The following is a 19,444-nucleotide window of genomic DNA, read 5'->3' as shown; positions in this document are numbered from 1 at the left end:
AGCTGCACAAGAGCCCTGAGCTGCACTTGGCTGGGTTTTCCATTGGAGAGGGATGACAGAAGCGTGGGGCACTCAGAACACAGCAGGTCCCTGTCATGCTGGAGGTACGGGGTGCTCCTGAGTGTTGGCTGCATTTACCATGGGAGCTTCATGCCTATAAAGAGACCACAAAGCAGTTTTCAGCCTTGTTTCCCTCTTCAAGAAACAGACCCCTCTGTGGTCAGACTGCTCTGAAACAGAGGTGCAGTGGCAGGGACAGGCAGAGGTAACCTTGAAGCCCTTGTTCCTGCCTTTTTAGACAATTGAATGCTTATAGCCAACCCCTGGCACCAGTGGGCCAGGCAGCTGCAGCACATTCCAAATATTGCTCTATTTAAAGCATCCCAGGGCTCTCAGAGCAGCTGCAGAGGCAAACCTTAACTGCCGTTAAACCAGCAGAGGGGAATGGCAGAACCAGGTAAGAGGCACAATTACATGTGGATGTCATAATAATCTGAAATTAATGGGTCTGAGCAATGCAGTGTGAATACACTCAGCTACCTGTGCTCTTGTCTGATACACTAGATATAATTTACTTTTCAGCAAGAAAGTGTAACCTCTTTAAAAGCTAATTCTATTAACAGCTTGGGTTCCTCCTGTATTTTTGAATCCTACCAGTTTTGTTTTCTTTATGTTTTGTAGTTGTCATTCCAGGTTAGCTGACACAGTAGGACAGTATGTAAAATGAGTTGTTTGACAGCATTTCTGTTATACTGTGTGGAGCTGAGCTCCAAGTGTAGTGCCAAGTGAACGCAGAGTAATTTAGATTTTAACCCCACAGAGCTCAAGTGGCAGAGCAAAATGAAATTTCAATAATGACCTTTCCATTGTAAGCACACTTCAGTTCTCCAAGGAGAAAAGGAAGTTTATAAAAATGAATTTTATATCTGTTGTAAATTTTTATTTATTTCACTTAAATTTACAACTGTAGCTGTGCTGTGTGCTGTGTGCACAGTTACTCAGGTAACACTTGTGAAGGGAACTTTTTAATACATCTTCATAGCTATGTTCAAAGTTTTTAAAGACTTTTCTCCTGGTTTTTTTTTTTGCACCACTGACTCTGGTATCTAGGGAGATAGCTTGATAGATATCTGAGTTTGCTCCCCTGGGCAAAAGGGCACCCGGTTTGGGGCAGGATTTTTAATGTGTTTGTGTGTTTAATATTTTCATGGCAGCACAGGCAGGTCTGTCCCTCTGGCAGACACACTGTGCAGTGTTTTGGTGAGACAGGGGTGCTGTGCAGAGCTTCAGAAGAACCATGTGCCAGTCCTCAAACCCCTCTGAGCCTGCCTGCTCGATCTGAACTGTGCAAGGTGCTGTGGATAGTTTTACACAATTCATTAATCCCTTCAGAAACCCGTCATTCCATTACCTGTGTACGGATGTGCTGTAAGAGGTGCAGCGTACTGGTAAGTCACAGGATCTCAGAGGTTGTTATTCTGCTTTTTGGCAAGGGTGTGCTGCTTGCAGGAGCCCACAGAAGGGTCCCTAGAGTTCTGCTGCTGTTTGGAGATGTCAAACCAGCGCAGTGACGGCAGTGTCACACGGTCCTGCTCCCTGTGTGCTCCACAGAGAACCGGGGCTGTCCTGGGCTCCTCTGAGCTGGGTCCAGGGCTGCTGAGCAGCTGAGCCAGGGCTCAGCACCCTGGATGTGCTCACCTGCAGTGCTGGCATTGGTGGGATCTGCCCAGCGAGTCCCTGCCAGTGTCACTGACCCCGTGTCCCGTGTCCTTGTCCTGTGCTCTGTGTCCCGTGTCCTTGTCCCATGTCCTTGTCCTGTGCTCTGTGTCCTGTGTCCTTGTCCCGTGTCCTTGTCCTGTGCTCTGTGTCCTGTGCTCTGTCCAGCCCAGGCCCCGCTGTCCCGCCTGCTTGTCCCCGTGCTGCTGGCGCTGGGCTGGATCCTGGGCTGTGCCCTCATGGTGTACATTGTCTTCTCCTGACCTCGGAGGGATGGCAGTGCCACGCAGAGCCCTGCAGGGACAGCAGTGTCACACGGAGCCCTGCGGTAAGTGACAGCAGTGTCACACACACACAGCCCTGCAGTGACGGCAGTGTTCCCTGCCCTGTGTGGCACTGCCACCCTTTAAAACGCTCTTTTCTGTGTCTTACAGCTGAGAAGAACCTACAATGAAGTTGTTCAGAAGAACTCAGAAGTTCGGTTTAGATTTTTAATTACTAAAATACGTATAAAATGAGTTATTTTTAATATCAGCCATGTAAATGTTGTGCACACTTTTTATCCATTAGGAAGAATCACCTAACCTATTTCCCTGTTCTCAGATTATTTGAAATTTAGGGAGTGGTTTTTGGAATCTCGTGGTAGGTCAGGATCCTGCTTGCTTGCTGAACAGCAAACTTTTAATACAGCTACCACCAGCTAAGGAGCTTCAGGCTTGGTAGAAACAGGCAAGGGTTAATTTCTCATGGGGCCTGGGCAAGTATTTTTAGCGTTATTATGGGGAAAATCTCTTGGACTCCATTGTTATGAAACGGAACATTGCATGTCCTTGGAAAAGAGAAGCCCAGGCTGAGTCAGGGCTGGGAGGGTTGTGCAGCTCAGTGTGCCTGAGCAGGAGCAGGGCTCACCAGGGCCCTCAGTGCCCCGCGCTGGGCTTTGCTCTTTAATTAGAACTGGAGATAATTATACTCCCCCAGTCAATAATAAGCCACGTGAACTTCCAGTGACTTTGCCATTTAAATCACAACTGAGCATCAGATCACTGCATTTTCACTGACAGCTCGGGGCTTTTGAGCATGGAGATTTTTCTACTGAAGAACTGCAGTTCTGAGAAGATGAAATCATTAATAATTCAATCCCCAGTTAAAGCAGAGAATTGATTGTGAGAGGCACGTCTGGACAATCCCAGCAAGATGTGTGTTTAAGGGAATGTGAAAAAACTCTTAACAAACTCTGATGGGGTTAAATAGAGAAAGAAACCAATTTTTTCACCCCTGCTCACATAATTAGTATAATTTTGAGAATGTGAGGAAGGCACATCAGTCAGACATCCTGTCTCCATCTGTGGGCACTGTCTGCTGAGCTTTAGGAATGGAAACACAAATAGATTTGGCCGTGGTGCAGCCACGAACATTCCTGGCCACTCCAGCAGTCGGCAGCAGCACTGAAGTGTGACATTCCTTTGGGAATTGTCTTACACCGGGTTTGTGCTCCTGGGACCGAGCTGAGGGCACAGGGGGTCCACGGTCATCAGATGTCCTGGGAGAGAGGGGATAAACCCTGGGATTGCTGATACCTGCCCGGCTGCTGTGTCCTGTGACACCTGAGCGGCGCCTCGGGGGTCCCTGCAGGTGGGAGCATCCCCCTCCTCCCTCAGGGGCTGGCTGGGCACAGAGACCACCCTGGGCTGATCCACACACACCTCAGGGTCCCACCTTCCATCCCTGGTGTCTGAGCCCACCTGGGCACACACCTCAGGGTCCCACCTTCCATCCCTGGTGTCTGAGCCCACCTGGGCACACACCTCAGGGTCCCACCTTCCATCCTTGGTGTCTGAGCCCACCTGGGCACACACCTCAGGGTCCCACCTTCCATCCTTGGTGTCTGAGCCCACCTGGGCACACACCTCAGGGTCCCACCTTCCATCCCTGGTGTCTGAGCCCGCCTGGGCACACACCTCAGGGTCCCACCTTCCATCCTTGGTGTCTGAGCCCTCCCTGGGCTGATCCACACACACCTCAGGGTCCCACCTTCCATCCCTCAGTGTCTGAGCCCACCCAGACTGATCCAGCTGTGACTCCACACCGACCACCTCTGTGTTTTCACAACTCACTTCATTTACCAGGCACAGAGGGAAGCAGTTCTGAAAGGGCCCGCTGGCCCAAACAGCCCTTTGGGTGTCTCACAACGCTGGAAATCGAATGTTTCCAATTAAAATGTTACAGAGATAAAATGTAAACACTGCAATCTGGTTTAGCTTTACCTGATTTTTGAGATCTGATTTGGCAGAGCAAACCAAAATAACTTTCTAGGCTGGCGTCAATATCATTGCTGTACACAAAGCAGGAGTTCCTGCCAGTTTTATGGGGTAATAAAGAGAAGATTATTCCAAGAAAATATGCATCCCCCACGCTGCTGGAAGATCACTGAGCACTCTGCAGTGACCTTTTGTAACCACCTTCAGACTGCCCACTCGGGTGTCTGTCGTGGTGCAGCTGTACAGCGTGCAGCTCTCCTCACATGCGGGGGTAAAAGGGGTAGCAAAAGGTTTGGGGTTTTTCATTCCTGAAAAATAAAATGAGTGTTTGAGAGCCAGGTTCCTTTCTCTCAAAGAGGTGTTGGTGATTGAGGGGAAAAACCCATGCACATTCAGATTTCTTGGAAAATGCTGGTGCTGCACTATTAAAGCGAGGTGATAACTCAGTGTCTGGCCACCACAATATTGTTACAGTAGGATGCCAAGCTTGCCCCACAGCCTCTGCCTGGCTTTCCCTGTGTCCCCTGAACAGCTCTTGGAGTAAGTCAGGCAGAGAGGAGTGTCTGTCCCCCTGTCCTGGGATGCATCCTGGAAACCTCCCGGCTCATGTTTATATTCTTCAGTGCTCATAATCCCATTTAAGGGTGTTGGTGTATACAGAGCATGACTGGTGCAGAGCAGAGCCGTGGGGATATCACCTGCCTGTGAACCAGAGTTTGGGTAGGACAGGGGTAACAGCTGTCTGTGAGCCAGAGTTTGGGTGGGACAGGGACAGGGACAGGGATAACAGCTGCCTGTGAACCAGAGTTTGGGTAGGACAGGGATAACAGCTGCCTGTGAACCAGAGTTTGGGTAGGACAGGGATACAGCTGCCTGTGAGCCAGAGTTTGGGTAGGACAGGGATAACAGCTGCCTGTGAGCCAGAGTTTGGATAGGACAGGGATAACAGCTGCCTGTGAACCAGAGTTTGGGTAGGACAGGGATAACAGCTGCCTGTGAACCAGAGTTTGGGTAGGACAGGGGTAACAGCTGCCTGTGAGCCAGAGTTTGGGTGGGACGTTCCCAGTCTCACACCAAGGACAGCTGCTGCAGGGCGCTTTGCTCACCTGCTGTGTCTCTCCTGCCCCAGAGGCTGACACCCCCCCAGGGAAGAGCTTCACCTGCTCCTGGCTGTTCCCACAGCGCCTCACACACCTGCGCTCACCTGTGCCCGTGTGACCCCGTTGTGCCCCAAACCTGAGGGCCCTGCCCTGCTCTGGGTAGAAGCACAAAGGGAACAACGCGTGACGAGTCCCTGTCCTGGTCCGGGTGTGGCGGGGGCGCCATTTTCATAATTCCTATGAAGAACACGCACTGCATTTGGCTCATAATTTCAGTTTATTATCAAAATGTTTTGATCAGATGACAAACTCGGCTAAAAGGACATAGGTTTTTTAAATAGACCTATTGTAGCAGTCATCTGAGGTATCTGGTACTTGGTTTGCAAATGTCTTTGCTTTGATAAACAAAGCAGTAAGTTCCTTTGCAATCTGCATGAGGATGTTTAATACATATCATTGCAGATTTAAAGCCTTTTACCCTCTTGCTTAAAGCTCCCTCAGACTCTTGCAATCAGCTGTGCAGCTTTGCTGATGTGAGGGCTGACACTGATCAGAACACATACGAGTGGTGTGCAGGATCAGAGCCTGAGCACTGACAGTCAGCCTGGAAACTCCCCTGTTTGCGCCCTCCATTGGAGAACTCAGTTTTGTAGGCTTTGTCTTATTGCCCGATACCATGCTTTAGTCCAATTTCCCAGTTCTATGCAGCCACTGATAAAATATGTTACAATATTTCAAGTCAAAAGTGTAGCTCAAGATTTAAATATAAAAACTATGATTTATACATTACTAGAAACTTTAAAAAAGAGCGACTTTAGAGAAAGCAAGATAAAGCTTAGAAAATGGTGAAAGGGTCTTTGATCACAATCTTACAGATTATAGGTACAGAAATTAATAAATTACCTACGATTCCATTTGGGCTGGAAAGCTGTAAATTAACTGTTGTAAATAGAGACTTCAGGTAATACACGCTGGAGTAATCAGTGAGAAGTTACTTAAGTACAGCAGGTCTTTGGACTCCTCTTGTATAAATGGTTTCAAGTAAAAATGAAAACATTTGGTAGAACAGATTTCCTGCAACAGCAGAGGGTACAGAGTCTGACACTGGGATATAAACTGCTGTCTCTCTGTCGTGGTATGATGGCTAAAATGTGTGTTTCTGAGTGTTTCCCTCCTGCCCCGATCAGAAACCTGCACTCACCCGCCCGGGGGAGATCATGGGCTGTACTTGGCCATTTCAAATGACTCCCCCGGGCTGTGGGCAGGGTTACAGCTGCAGGTGAGGTGAGCTGTGCACTGCCAGGTGAGTCGGGTCCTGCGGGCTCTGGGGAGGAGCAGCCAGCGCTGCCTTCCCTGCTGCCAGGGTGGTGATTTGGGGTTTGCATGTTTACCAAGGGTTACAGCCGTGTCTCCAGCACATTCCACTCTGCTCCCTTCCCTCCTCCCCTTCTCGAATCAGCTGGAAAGGTCTCTGTTCCTGGAAAGCTCCTTGAGGTGTGAGGTGTGCAGTCCGTCACCAGACGCGGCACTTCTCGGCAGGGTCCATGTTGTCTCTCGTGGTGCAAGAAAAGGCTTCTGAAAACTCTGGCGAGTTCTGCAGCGACCCCAGCACCCTTTAAAACAAAGCAACACGCTGTCATTGCTGCTGGCCTGGGTTTGAAACAAACAACACGACCCATATTTTGTAACTTGTTTTTGTTGTGTCACCTCAGCGTAGTGTGGGGAACGCCCTGCTGCTGAGCCCTGCCTTGCTTCATCTCACCTCAAGGGCTGGCTGGGTTTTCTCCTTCAGTTTGTCCTGCTCCTATTGCAACCCCAGAAACACAGGGCCTGTCCCTTGCTCATGGCTGGCTCTCACCAGCCAGTTCTTGCCCCCAAACAGATTTCTCACTCGTCAGTGGTTTCCACCGAGGGCTTTTCCAGCTCCGTTTTGCTGACAAGTGTCTTGGTGAAGGGAAAACAAAACCCGAGGTCAAGGGCTGTGGTGGTAAATCCTCACTGAATGTTCATTTACATTTTTACACCAACCAGGTTTTAACTGAGATCATGCTGCTCCTCTGGGCGTTCTGCACACATTTTCCAGTGAATGAGTTTTCTGGCAAAAATCTCATACAAACAATGGCTTTCACCTCAACATGGGGAGTGAGTATGAGGCCGTTCCAGCTAGGGCTGATTTTACATGTGTAATTGTGAACACGTGTGAATAGATCTGCTAAGAGTCACTTGTTCCTTCAGGATTGGGAATACAGCAGCACATACCTATGCAGGGAAACAGGTCAGACACAGATACTGATGGATGTTGAGTGTGGCCCAGAAGTTCTTTAAAGAACTGTTTCTTTGAGTAATTCATGATTATTCTGAGAATTATGTTCATCCTTAGAACCAGGGTGTGCCCACAGAAGCTGAGGTGAAGTTCAGCAGGGACACCTGCAATACTTCAGTTGTTCTAGAAGGCCAAAAGTGACTCCCTGCTCTTGGGAGCCAGCAGTGGAGCAGGAGATGGACAGAAAAAGGGTTAGAAAAACAGTTATCAGGAACCTCATGCATTTGGTCATCTAGCTGTGCTTCACTGCTCCAGTGAACAAGGTCTGCTAAAATGGGATGCACTGCAATTAACAACTTCCATGAGGAGCTGCCTGTTCTATTGCAAGAGAAGCAGCCCCCAGCCAGTGTAGCAGGTATTGAAAAGGCTCATTGCACTCCCCAGGTAATAATCAAAAGAGGCACCTGGGGAGCCTTCCTGACACTTGTGTAGTATGTCATTAGGTGTTAATTTTGTGGGTATGTCTCATGAAATGTTTTCTGTCTTAGAGCTCTTAGGGGGCCTCATGCTGTAAATGACTGCCCACTCTGGGGATGTTGTCAGGTTTCTCATGAACACCTGTGTCCCTGCATGCACAGTTTATAGCCTGTCCTGCCGAGGTACAGACGGCACTGCACGATGTGACGTGCCCAGGGTGCACACAAACACAGCTCGTTGCACGGGATGCTGAACCAGCCACTTCAAAGGCCTTGTACCTCGTCCAAATCAGATGTGCTGAGGCTCTGCAGGGCCTCTGGAGCCTCATTAGCACTGAGAGCAGACAGGCCTGGCTGCAGGAGCACACAGTGCCTCTGGGAGAGATCCCAGATAGCACAACCCACCCTAGGGAAACACGGAGAACAGCGGGAACAGTCGCTGCTTTCACTGAGCATCCCAGCGTGGGGGCAAACAGGGATTGCTGAAAGCCAGAGAAAGATACTGGGGTTAATGTGGGGGATTCTATCAGCACAGAGCTTGGCTCTTGTGGACGTGGAGCCTGGAGAGGGCTCAGCCTCCCCGCAGATGCTGTGATGGCTGCGCTGCCACTGATAGCGTGGCGTGGGACCAGACAGGCTTGTTAGAGCACATTGCTGCACTGCTGATGAACAGGCTGCTCTGACTCCAGAGAAAAGGGAAAGATCCCAGTCCGGCCTGAGCAGCCACATTTCCTGCAGGGCTCCACTGAACTGAGCCCAGCTGGTCCTGGGAAGGCTGGCTGGGCTCACCAGACACAGAATGCACATCTGTGTTGTGCCACTGCACAGGGCTTGTTAGCAGGGAGGGCAGGGATCTCCAGTGATCCTACCTGTGACTCCAGGGGAGGGTGAAAGCTCATCAGAGCTGTTGGTGTACAAGAACCCTACAGGAGCTATTGCAGGAGCTGGGAATTGTGGATGAGCCCTGGATCCCAGCACAGTCCCTGGGACTCTGCAGTGACAGTCACACAGTGACAGCCAGGCGATGCTGTGTGTCCTGGGGTGCAGGCTGTCCACATCCCACAGTGTGGACAGAATTAAGCTGGATGTTCTCCAGGATGAGACAATGATCCCGCATCCTTGCTTTGCCTGTGGAGCTGCCTGGGAAGGGCTTTGCCCGTTTGGGCAGTGCTGGAGGGACAGGGACAGCCCAGCCCTCTCCAGAGTGCTCTGCCTGTGGTGTGTGCATCTCAAAGCCCCCTGGAAGGGCAGCCCAGCCCTGGGCAGGGTCTCTGCAGTTCCCCACAGAGATCCCATGCTGCAGAGGGGTTACACATCAGGGCTGCTCTGGGGTGCTGGCTCTGCTGACCTGAATCTGCCTGGGCTGTGCACGTCGGTCTTGATGGAGTTCACTGCATATTCTGGTCTGTACGTGCCACACCACACCTGCACAGGTAACAGAAAAGCATCATTAGCCTCAGATTTTACAGGAAGAGACCTGCTGTTATTTAACTGTGAAATACCTGATGTTCATGAGAATAAATTCCACATTAGAACACAGAGAAAAAAGGGTGTATTTTAAAAAAATATGTCTTTGTCCTCAGACAAAGGCACTTGGTCACAAGGCACTTCCTACCAGGCTTACAAGTGGCTGAATTAATTTCTTTGGGGAAGATAAAAATCAGCCAACAAGACTTTAATTTCACTGCTGTGCAGTGAGCACTGCTCAGCTCTGCAGCTCTGCCAGCTCTCAGTTAGCCCAGGGAGGCAGCCTGTTCTGACCTGCTGCTAAACTGTAATGCCAAGTGGTTTTCAAAGCCCTCAGGCAAGGAGGAAAGGATACCTGTGCAAAGTTCAGGAAAAACAGCTGTTTGTGGTTCATGTCGAGACCAGGAAGGAGTTTTTCTTTTCCATGTTTTCTCTCAAAGTTCTCATAAGCCTGTGGAATGAAGTGAGCAGAAATGTTACCACTTCCAGCATTTTCCAGTCAAAATGAAATGATGACAAGGAGGAACACAGATTCTTTGACATAATTAATCCTTGCCTCCCTTGGCCATCCATCCCACATGTGCCACCTTGAAGCAGAAGACATCAGGGCCATTTCTTAGTACTGTGCTATCAATTATCTAATGCTGCACTGTGAAAAAGAGATTCTTCCCACTGTGTGTTGCTTGGGGTTTGGTTTTTTAAAAGTGAATTGCAGAAGGGTTTAAAACCTTGCCACAGTAAGGGCAGCTGCTTTCATGTTTCTTACGGAGACATGTCAAACGTGGATGTGTTGTTGGTGTCTCATCCCTGATGAAAGATGCTGCAGAAATGTTCTGCCTGGAGTCAGAGCCAAAACAACGCATGAGCAAAGCCAATCAACTGCCCAAGCACAGCTGAGGGATGAGCAGAGAGCAGGTCCATGGAAAACTTCTGGAAGTTTCCATGGATAACAGCTGAACGAGAGCCAGCAGTGCCACAGCAGTGCAAAGAGCCCAGTGTTGTACTGGGGTGTGTGAACAGGAGTGGCTTATATGAAACACATGAAGTAATCCCTCTACTCCACTCTGGCCAGGGCTCAGCTGGAGTGCTCTGTCCACTTTTGGGCACTGCCCTTCAGGAAAGATGTGGACCCACTGGAGAGAGTCCAGAAGAAAGCAGCAAGAATGAGCAGAGGTCCAGCAAACATGACCTATGAGGAAAGATTGAAAGAATTGGGTTTGTTTAGTCTAAAGGAGAGAAGTCTGGGCCTTGAAGCATGTAAGTCCTCAAATATGTGAAAGGTCACAGGAGAGAAAGGAGCAATTGTTGTGTTTGTTGGAGGCAGAGCCATGGTGGCACCGGGAGCGCCGCGAGGAGGAGTGGGAATGCTCCTCTGGAGGCTGGAAGGATGCACAAGGGGTTAATTCTACCTGCATGGGCAGGGGGGTGGGATACTGACCCCTCACGATTCCTTCTGGATGTTCTTTTACTGTTTATATGATGTCATAATAATTTTTAATACTTCTGACCTAATTTTTCTGGCTACTCCCATTCCTTTCGGAAAGCGTATCCCCTTTCATGGCTTTGCACTTTGCACAAATATTCCAGTAACCAAAGATCACACTAATCTAATAATCCTGAAGCCTCTTTTAGGCTTGCAAACCATTCCTTAACTCTCATTAATAATTGTGTTTGCCCTCAAACATGTCCATTTGCAGTGAGAGCTGGCCGTGCATCCAGAGGCTCTTTGTTGGGCAGGGACAGCACTCAGCTGCCAAGTGTTGAGTGTTTTGCCACAGAAGGTGTTCAGGGAAGCAGAAGGAGGATATTTGTGAATAAACAGAAGAAGCTGACGGGCTGCTTTATCCCAGACCATGATCACAAAATAACCTGAGTCTCCCTGACTGCCAGTCTCAATGGCGGCCAGCCAGGGAGTCCAGCAGCTCTTGGGGAAGAGAAGGAGAGCAAAGCCAGAAAGCATCCAGCTGCCCGCAAGGCTTAGTGCAGGGAGTTCAGTGTCTCTGGCACCCTGAGATACCAGCACAGAGGGCCCAGGTCACCTGAGCAAGATGAAAAGCAAAGTGTTTATGTCTGTGGCTCAGAAGAAAGCCATCCTGCCCTCCTTCCTGGCGTGAAAAACCTGGTGAAAAACACAGCCAGAGGCAGCCAGCTGCTGGTGTCAGCACTTTCTCCAGGTCATGGTCCAATGTCAGCCAGTGAATGTTTCCATTCCTCACATTCCTTATTCACAAAGGGAAAAAAACATTGAAAACGAGCTCCCTAGGAACAGGTAATCTGTAGCCTGACGTGGTTACAGGGTGAGAGAGATACCACGGCTGGACAGTGGCTTTAATGCAGGCCTCGATGGCACAGTAGGTCTGGTCCTGTCCCCAACACAGAAATTGTGTTTCTTCTTCCAAGGCTCTGAAACGGACTTTCTTAATCTCTGACAGTTTCAGCTAAAATAGAGAAATGGGTATTCCTTACCTTGTATGCTTGTCTCACACCCCCATTATCAGCAATGTTTTCTCCTAGTGTGTTGATTCCACTCAGCTGTAAAATAGAAAGCAAAAATTATTGGTTTCTGAAAAAAAAGCTCATCCAGGACCTGTAACACCAATCTTTGTGCATTTTCCAGTTTCTAATGGCAAGAATTACCTTAAAATCTGAAGGTTTAGCAGAAGATTATGTTAAAATCTCTGAAAAGTCTTTATGTCCCTTGTCTCAAAATCCATGTTTTGAGATACTATTGTTTTTCTAATCCTCTTCCTTCCCCTCCAGGCAACTTTCTCAGCTCTGTATCTCTCACCCAGATTTTCTGCTACTTAGTCATTGCTCATTTATTCTTCCTCTTCTCTCCTGGAATTTAATCCTGAGTTTCTTACCACAGCTCCAGTTAGAGGAAGTGGAGAGAATCTGTAGAACAAGTTAAAATCCAAACTCCAAACTGCTGAAATTGTTGTTAACAGACATCAGCAAACCTGCTAGAAGGTATTTTTCTGTATAGGAGGCAAGTTCAGTGGCTTCTTGGTAGCCAGATACGTAGAAATTCTCTATTTAGCACGTTCTAAGTCAGTCAAATAGCACCAAAGATGATGAAGCTTTGATAATGGGAAACATCTAATTCTGTTTTCTAAAAATCGTTATTTTAAGTATTAGTCCATCATATTGATTAATGATAGTCAAAGCTGCAAAATCTAGAATCATGCTTTGATTGAATTTAATGTGCGAATAAAAGGGCAGCAAAATATGCTGAAATTTTCTTCTCTATTTTCATTGGCCTCTCTCTGAGCTCCCACACTTCAACACGTTTTGGGACAACCTCAGGGCTGGGAGTTCTATCTGTTCCCTGTCCTGTGTGATGGAACGCATTGCCAGGCTGTGAAAAGGCAGAGCCGTGGTGGAACAGAGAGGAATAACTCTGCTATTGCACTGCGAGCAGCGCCGCCTCCCAGGCAGGACCTACGTTCTGTCCCCCTGCCAGGTCCCACGAGAAGTTCCCGTACTGGTACACCATGCACTGGGACAGCTCCTTGAATTTCCGCGCTGATTCTTCACTCCACCAGTCCACCAGGTCCCCGTTCTCATTGAAATTCCTGCCTGTGACAGGGAGTTAAACGGAATTATTCATACGAGGGAAGAGGGCTTGGAGCGAGCACCGCTTTGGAGTGCGCTTGGGGAGAGCAGCGCTGAAGTGGCTCAGAAACCCAGAGCCCAAGTTACACAGGGAAATTCAGCTCCCTGCCAGGTGCTCCCTGCAGGGATGGAGCACTGAGGCGTGTCACACACCCTGGAGTGTGTCACACACTCTGTAAGCGTGTCACACACCCTGTGAGCGTGTCACACACCCTGTGAGTGTGTCACACACCCTGTAAGCGTGTCACACACCCTGTGAGTGTGTCACACACCCTGGAGTGTGTCACACACCCTGTGAGCGTGTCACACACCCTGTGAGTGTGTCACACACCCTGTAAGCATGTCACACACCCTGTGAGCGTGTCACACACCCTGTGAGTGTGTCACGCACCCTGTGAGTGTGTCACACACTCTGTAAGCGTGTCACACACCCTGTGAGCGTGTCACACACCCTGTGAGCGTGTCACACACCCTGTAAGCATGTCACACACCCTGTGAGTGTGTCACACGCCCTGTGAGCGTGTCACGCACCCTGTGAGTGTGTCACACACTCTGTAAGCGTGTCACACACCCTGTAAGCGTGTCACACACCCTGGAGTGTGTCACACACTCTGTAAGTGTGTCATACACCCTGTGAGTGTGTCACACACCCTGTGAGTGTGTCACACACTCTGTAAGCGTGTCACACACCCTGGAGTGTGTCACACACTCTGTAAGCGTGTCACACACCCTGTGAGCGTGTCACACGCCCTGTAAGCATGTCACACACCCTGGAGTGTGTCACACACTCTGTAAGCGTGTCACACACCCTGTGAGCGTGTCACACACCCTGGAGCGTGTCACACACCCTGTAAGCGTGTCACACGCCCTGTGAGCGTGTCACACACCCTGGAGCGTGTCACACACCCTGTGAGCGTGTCACACACCCTGTATGTGTGTCACACACCCTGTAAGCGTGTCACACGCCCTGTGAGCGTGTCACACGCCCTGTATGTGTGTCACACACCCTGTAAGCGTGTCACACACCCTGTAAGCGTGTCACACGCCCTGTGAGCGTGTCACACACCCTGTAAGCGTGTCACACACCCTGGAGCGTGTCACACACCCTGTGAGCGTGTCACACACCCTGGAGCGTGTCACACACCCTGTAAGCATGTCACACGCCCTGTATGTGTGTCACACACCCTGGAGCGTGTCACACACCCTGTGAGCATGTCACACACCCTGTGAGTGTGTCACACACCCTGGAGCGTGTCACACGCCCTGGTCTCTGGGCGCTCTGCCAGGGCAGCCGGCGCTCACCGTTGTCGTCGAAGCCGTGCGTGATCTCGTGCCCGATGACCATCCCGATGCCGCCGTAGTTCAGGGAGCGGGGCTGGGAGGCGCTGAAGAAAGGGGGCTGCAGGATGCCCGCAGGGAACACTGCAAAGGAAGCACGGCTTGTCACAGACATCTTTTATGAAAAGTCCTTTCCTTAGGATTTCTCCTCCTGAGAGGCTGAGAGGCCTCAGGAACAAAATGTAAACATTGATTATCTGCTGCTGTGGATTGCAGCAGGTGCATCTGGGATTAGCTCATGTTGGTTTGTTATCATTCTTTTCTATTCTATTTTTATCTAGCCTTCTGATGAAACCTTTTCTTCTATTCTTTTAGTATAGTTTTAATATAATATATATAATAAAATAATAAATCAGCCTTCTGAAACATGGAGTCAGATCCTCGTCTCTTCCCTCATCCAAGAGCCCCTGTGAACACGGTCACAGCAGTTAACACTGAGGAGGAAGGCACAGCACAGGCAGGGCCCTGCCCTGTCACCCTGCAGGTACAGTGGGGCCAGACCACTGCTGTGGGCTCAGCCCAAACCAGCCCATTCTCTCAGATGTCCCAACAAGCGACTGGCATGTGGGAATGCTGTGGGACAGCAGCAACAGAGCAGCAGGGCCACCCCCCTCTTCAGACACTTCCAAAACCATGACCAGCTCGTGCTTTGTTACGCTTCTGCTCTGCAGGAAAAAGCAGTTTGCTCCAATTTACATCACTTAGCATTCACAGGCTTCAGTCTCATCATTAAACAAACCTCACAACATTGTGAGAAGTGGGAGGGTGTCCCCCAAGAAGAATAGATTATTTGATCATTCCATCACAAATCAATCTCGGAGACAGGAATTTATTCTTCCCTTGAAAATACAAGTAACTCCCACTGGAATCAATAAAAATGGGCCAAGCTGTCAATAAAAGAACTGGAACAAAGCAGTTCCATTTACCCACTTCTCTGCTCATTTTTCTAGGCTTCTTCTACAAAACAATTCATTTAAAAAGAAACCATGTTGCAATTCTGATCTTTTTATAAATTAAGAGTAATAAAATACTATAAAATATTCAGTTCCACTTAGTATTTGAAGGTCTTTTCCTGTCTCCCTGCTGTCCCTGCAATATGAAGTTTTAATTCTCCCTGAGAAGGAGGTGGATGTAGCTCTACACAACTTAAACAGGCAGAAGGAATTGGGTGACGGTCCTCATACAGCAAAAGGAAGAAGATTGATACTTCTTGCATTTCAGTAAAAATCCAGTTCAGCTCTAGGGCTTTCTTTCAGGACAAGAAAGAGCCACGGGAAAGCCAGAAAATAACAAAGAGGTTAGAAATGAGCCAGTTGTGCTGTGTGTGCAGGCTGCTGTCACAGCAACCCCAGTGCAGTGCTGGTTTGCTGTGGGATGGATGTCCCACTGTCCTATCTCTTATCAGGGAGCGTGGATGGTATCAGCAGTGAGAGGAGCCACCTTGGGCTCCTCTAGCACAATCCCAGTGCTGGTTTGCTGTGGAATGGATGCCCCACTGTCCTATCTGTTATCAAGGAGCACAGAGGGTATCAGCAGTGAGCTGATAGCTAGCACAATCCCAGTGCTGGTTTGCTGTGGGATGGATGTCCCACTGTTCTGTTATCAGAGAGCACAGATGGTATCAGCAGTGAGAGGAGCCACCTCTAGAGCTGCTGCCACAGCAATCCCAGTGCAGTGCTAATTTGCTGAGGAATAGATGTTCTATCTGTTATCAGGGAGCACAGATGTGTCAGCAGTGAGAGGAGACACCTTGGGCTGCTCTAGCACAATCCCAGTGCTGGTTTGCTGTGGAATGGATGTCTCACTGTTCTATCTGTTATCAGGGAGCATGGATGGTATCAGCAGTGAGCTGATAGCCAGCACAATCCCAGTGCTGGTTTGCTGTGGAATGGATGTCTCACTGTTCTATCTGTTATCAAGGAGCACAGAGGGTATCAGCAGTGAGAGGAGCCACCTTGGGCTGCTCTAGCACAATCCCAGTGCTGGTTAGCTGTGGAATGGATGTCTCACTGTCCTATCTGTTATCAGGGAGCACAGATGTGTCAGCAGTGAGAGGAGCCACCTCTGGCTCCTCTAGCACAATCCCAGTGCTGGTTTGCTGTGGAATGGATGTCTCACTGTCCTATCTGTTATCAAGGAGCATAGATGGTCTGAGCTGCTGATGGAGCAGAGCAGGTCACACCTCACCCAGATGGAGCCACAGAGCCCCACGTTCCCCACACACCATGCACAGAGCTGCTCTTTGGAGGGTTTTTTAAAGTCTAGTTCTAATTCAGACATCACTCTAAAGATCAGACTGCTTTAATTATCCTGTGCATGCCATAGTTGAAGGATGAGGTAAGAATTTATGACTCACATTAACTGCCAGTCACCAGTTTCAGTCTTCCACATCATGATTCCTTTCCTACAAATTACTGAACAAAGCTATTTTAAACAAAGCCTTCTGGAAGTTTTTGTGTTAACTGTTCAGTCAAGAGCTAAATGCTCACATCAAGAAACAATCTTGTTTCATTTCTGTGCAGAGCCCTACAGGACAAGGCTTTTCCATTTCCTTGGACTTGTTTTCAGGAGTTAGGGTGGATCACAGTACTCAGTGATGGCCTAGAAAGGACACTGCAGTCTGTGACACTCGGATGACTAAAATTCAAACACTCTTTGCAGAATGGACGTGACAGAAATATTGAGATGCATAATTAATGCTGTGAAATGTTTCGTGACTCTGGGGAGCCTTGCAGCCCTGTGAAGGGGGCTGGGATGGTTCACAAGCCTTGGGGCCTCCATGTGGTTCTAATCCTCAGCCAGAATGGACAGGGCTTTGCATTCCCATGGATGCTGTTGGGTAGGCTGGCATGAGGAATCTTTGTACTCAAATCTGTTACATCAAGATGGTTTCACTTCCTGATTTTAAAAGTTCATACATACATATATTAAAAATAGGTAAACCTTACCTATCTGATTCCTACTTGCTGAGTAAAAAGCATTGACAACAGCAGCTCCACTTATCCACCTGGCAACACCAGAAGAATAAACGTTAGCATTTCAATTGTTAATGCAAGGTTAATGATTGCTAGAATAAGCCTAGAAACTGTGTAAGAGAATCACATAATATTTGAAGTTGGAAGGTACCTTCTCCTGTGAAAACGGGATAAAAGACTAGACAGACTATTATTAAATACTTACTCCTCTTTGTCCACCTTTTCTCTAAGCTTTTTCAACCTTTTCTTCTGGGTAAATACTAAATTTTGGATAATGTTTTCAAAGTATTCTTCTTCTTTGTAGTTCAACTAAAAAGAAAGGGAGAAGAGGAGGTAGTGGTGGTGTTAAAGACACACGGGTCAGGAAAATCTAGTCTTAAGTATGATGAGCTAAACATTTCTAAGAATATTTTTTGATCTACAATTAGACCTTGGTTTGCAGAGCTCTGCTACACCACAGAGTTGATATTGTAGCTGGATCTATGTTGGCAGCTGGGTACTTTTCCCAGAGCTCTTCATTCTCTCTTTCTAGACATATTTTGAGTGGAGTTCAGCAATTCCTGGTGCTGCCCTTGACCAGCAGCTGCCAGTTTGGAGAGGAGCAGCTGCACCTCAGACAGAGCAGAGCCAGCTCCGTGCCTGGGCAGGCTCTGCCCCAGGGCTGGGCCAGTCTGTGCCCCTGCGATGCTGCCCTGAGCTCCGTGCGTGGCCTCACATGGCCCAACAGAATGTGGATGTGTCCGTGGAATGCCACCAGAGACGTGTGGCACATCTGTGTGGCACATCTGTGCGGCACATCTCGTGTCACATCTGTGTGTCACGTCTGCATGTCACATCTGTGCGGCACATCTCGCGTCACATCTGTGCGGCACATCTCGCGTCACATCTGTGTGTCACGTCTGCATGTCACATCTGTGTGGCACATCTGTGCGGCACATCTCGCGTCACATCTGTGTGTCACATCTGCATGTCACATCTGTGCGGCACATCTGTGCGGCACATCTCGCGTCACATCTGTGTCACATCTTGTGTCACATCTGTGTGTCGCATCTTGTGTCACATCTCGCGTCACATCTGTGCGGCACATCTCGCGTCACATCTGTGTGTCACGTCTGCGTGTCACATCTGTGTGGCACATCTGTGCAGCACATCTCATGTCACATCTGTGTCACATCTTGTGTCACATCTCGCGTCACATCTGTGTGTCACATCTTGTGTCACATCTGTGTGGCACATCTGTGCGGCACATCTCGTGTCACATCTGTGTGTCACATCTGCATGTCACATCTGTGCGGCACATCTGTGCGGCACATCTCGTGTCACATCTGTGTCACATCTTGTGTCACATCTGTGTGTCGCATCTTGTGTCACATCTGCGCGGCACATCTGTGCGGCACATCTCGTGTCACATCTTGTGTCACATCTTGTGTCGCATCTCGTGTCACATCTGTGCAGCACATCTCATGTCACATCTGTGTCACATCTTGTGTCACATCTCGTGTCACATCTGTGCGGCACATCTGTACGGCACATCTGTACGGCACATCTCGCGTCACATCTGTGTGTCACGTCTGCGTGTCACGTCTGTGTGGCACGTCTGCGTGTCACATCTGTGTGTCACATCTCGTGTCACATCCATACCTGGCTGGTCACACCTTCTCCCTTCCCCCTGCAGCTGGGCACACAGGGGTCAGTGGGAAGGGTCAGACCCTTTTCCTCTCTGCAAACCCTTTTCCAATCCCCCTGCCTGTTGTGCAAACTTACCTCCTGGTACTCACTGTTGAGCTTGTCATCATCTGTCACGATCTCATCCGGATAACCAATCCTCTCTTTAATTGCTCTTGCCTAGGGACAAGGGAATTTGATATCCATAGCAAATCCAGCCATGTTTTAAATAATAAATTACATAAGAAAGGCAATATGGAAGCCACTGCAGAAACTGCAGGATGTTAATTATATATAGATTTTGTTTAAATTTTTTATTCACTGAAAGCACAAGTTTATGGGTTTTATCCTGTTCTGCCTAATAGCTGGTCAAGTCACCAGAAATCATTCCTTCTCATTTTCAGTATTGTTTTCCTGTAGATATTCATTATCTAGCTCCTTAATCACTGATTTGCCTGAAAGGTCGTAATCTTGTATGCAGATTTTTCCTATTTTGTGTGCATATCTCCAGAGGACCTTCCCTTGGAATCCTAAACTGCTGTGCCTATATAACTATAAATTTGTTGGTATC

At 48.8% G+C, this 19,444-nt stretch overlaps 2 protein-coding genes across 3 annotated transcripts in view; one reads left to right on the top strand and one right to left on the bottom strand.

Annotated features, from left to right (window-relative positions):
• The first annotated feature begins 421 nt into the window (after positions 1–421).
• STRIT1 (small transmembrane regulator of ion transport 1) lies at positions 422–2,306 on the top strand. Its single transcript, XM_059479726.1, has 3 exons — positions 422–457; positions 1,885–2,044; positions 2,151–2,306. The coding sequence occupies exons 1-2, from the start codon at positions 445–447 to the stop codon at positions 1,977–1,979; spliced, it is 108 nt and encodes a 35-aa protein (XP_059335709.1). The 5' UTR covers positions 422–444; the 3' UTR covers positions 1,980–2,044; positions 2,151–2,306.
• Positions 2,307–5,343: 3,037 nt separating this feature from the next.
• The window catches only part of MME (membrane metalloendopeptidase), a 35,187-nt gene continuing 21,086 nt past the window's right edge, over positions 5,344–19,444 (bottom strand). For both annotated transcript variants that reach the window (XM_059479610.1, XM_059479611.1), the window contains 9 exons: positions 18,973–19,053; positions 17,414–17,517; positions 17,182–17,240; positions 14,198–14,317; positions 12,726–12,859; positions 11,747–11,812; positions 9,636–9,731; positions 9,162–9,238; positions 5,344–6,687 (listed from right to left, as the gene is read on the bottom strand). In XM_059479610.1, the coding sequence (XP_059335593.1) occupies positions 6,588–6,687; positions 9,162–9,238; positions 9,636–9,731; positions 11,747–11,812; positions 12,726–12,859; positions 14,198–14,317; positions 17,182–17,240; positions 17,414–17,517; positions 18,973–19,053 (837 nt within the window). In that variant the 3' untranslated portion in view covers positions 5,344–6,587. The remainder of the gene's footprint in view (positions 6,688–9,161; positions 9,239–9,635; positions 9,732–11,746; positions 11,813–12,725; positions 12,860–14,197; positions 14,318–17,181; positions 17,241–17,413; positions 17,518–18,972; positions 19,054–19,444) is intronic.

This window comes from Ammospiza nelsoni, chromosome 10 (genome assembly GCF_027579445.1).
Source record: "Ammospiza nelsoni isolate bAmmNel1 chromosome 10, bAmmNel1.pri, whole genome shotgun sequence".
Taxonomy (NCBI): Eukaryota; Metazoa; Chordata; class Aves; order Passeriformes; family Passerellidae; genus Ammospiza; species Ammospiza nelsoni.
Note: the sequence above shows the minus strand (reverse complement) of the source record. Positions and strands in the feature narration are given on the sequence as shown.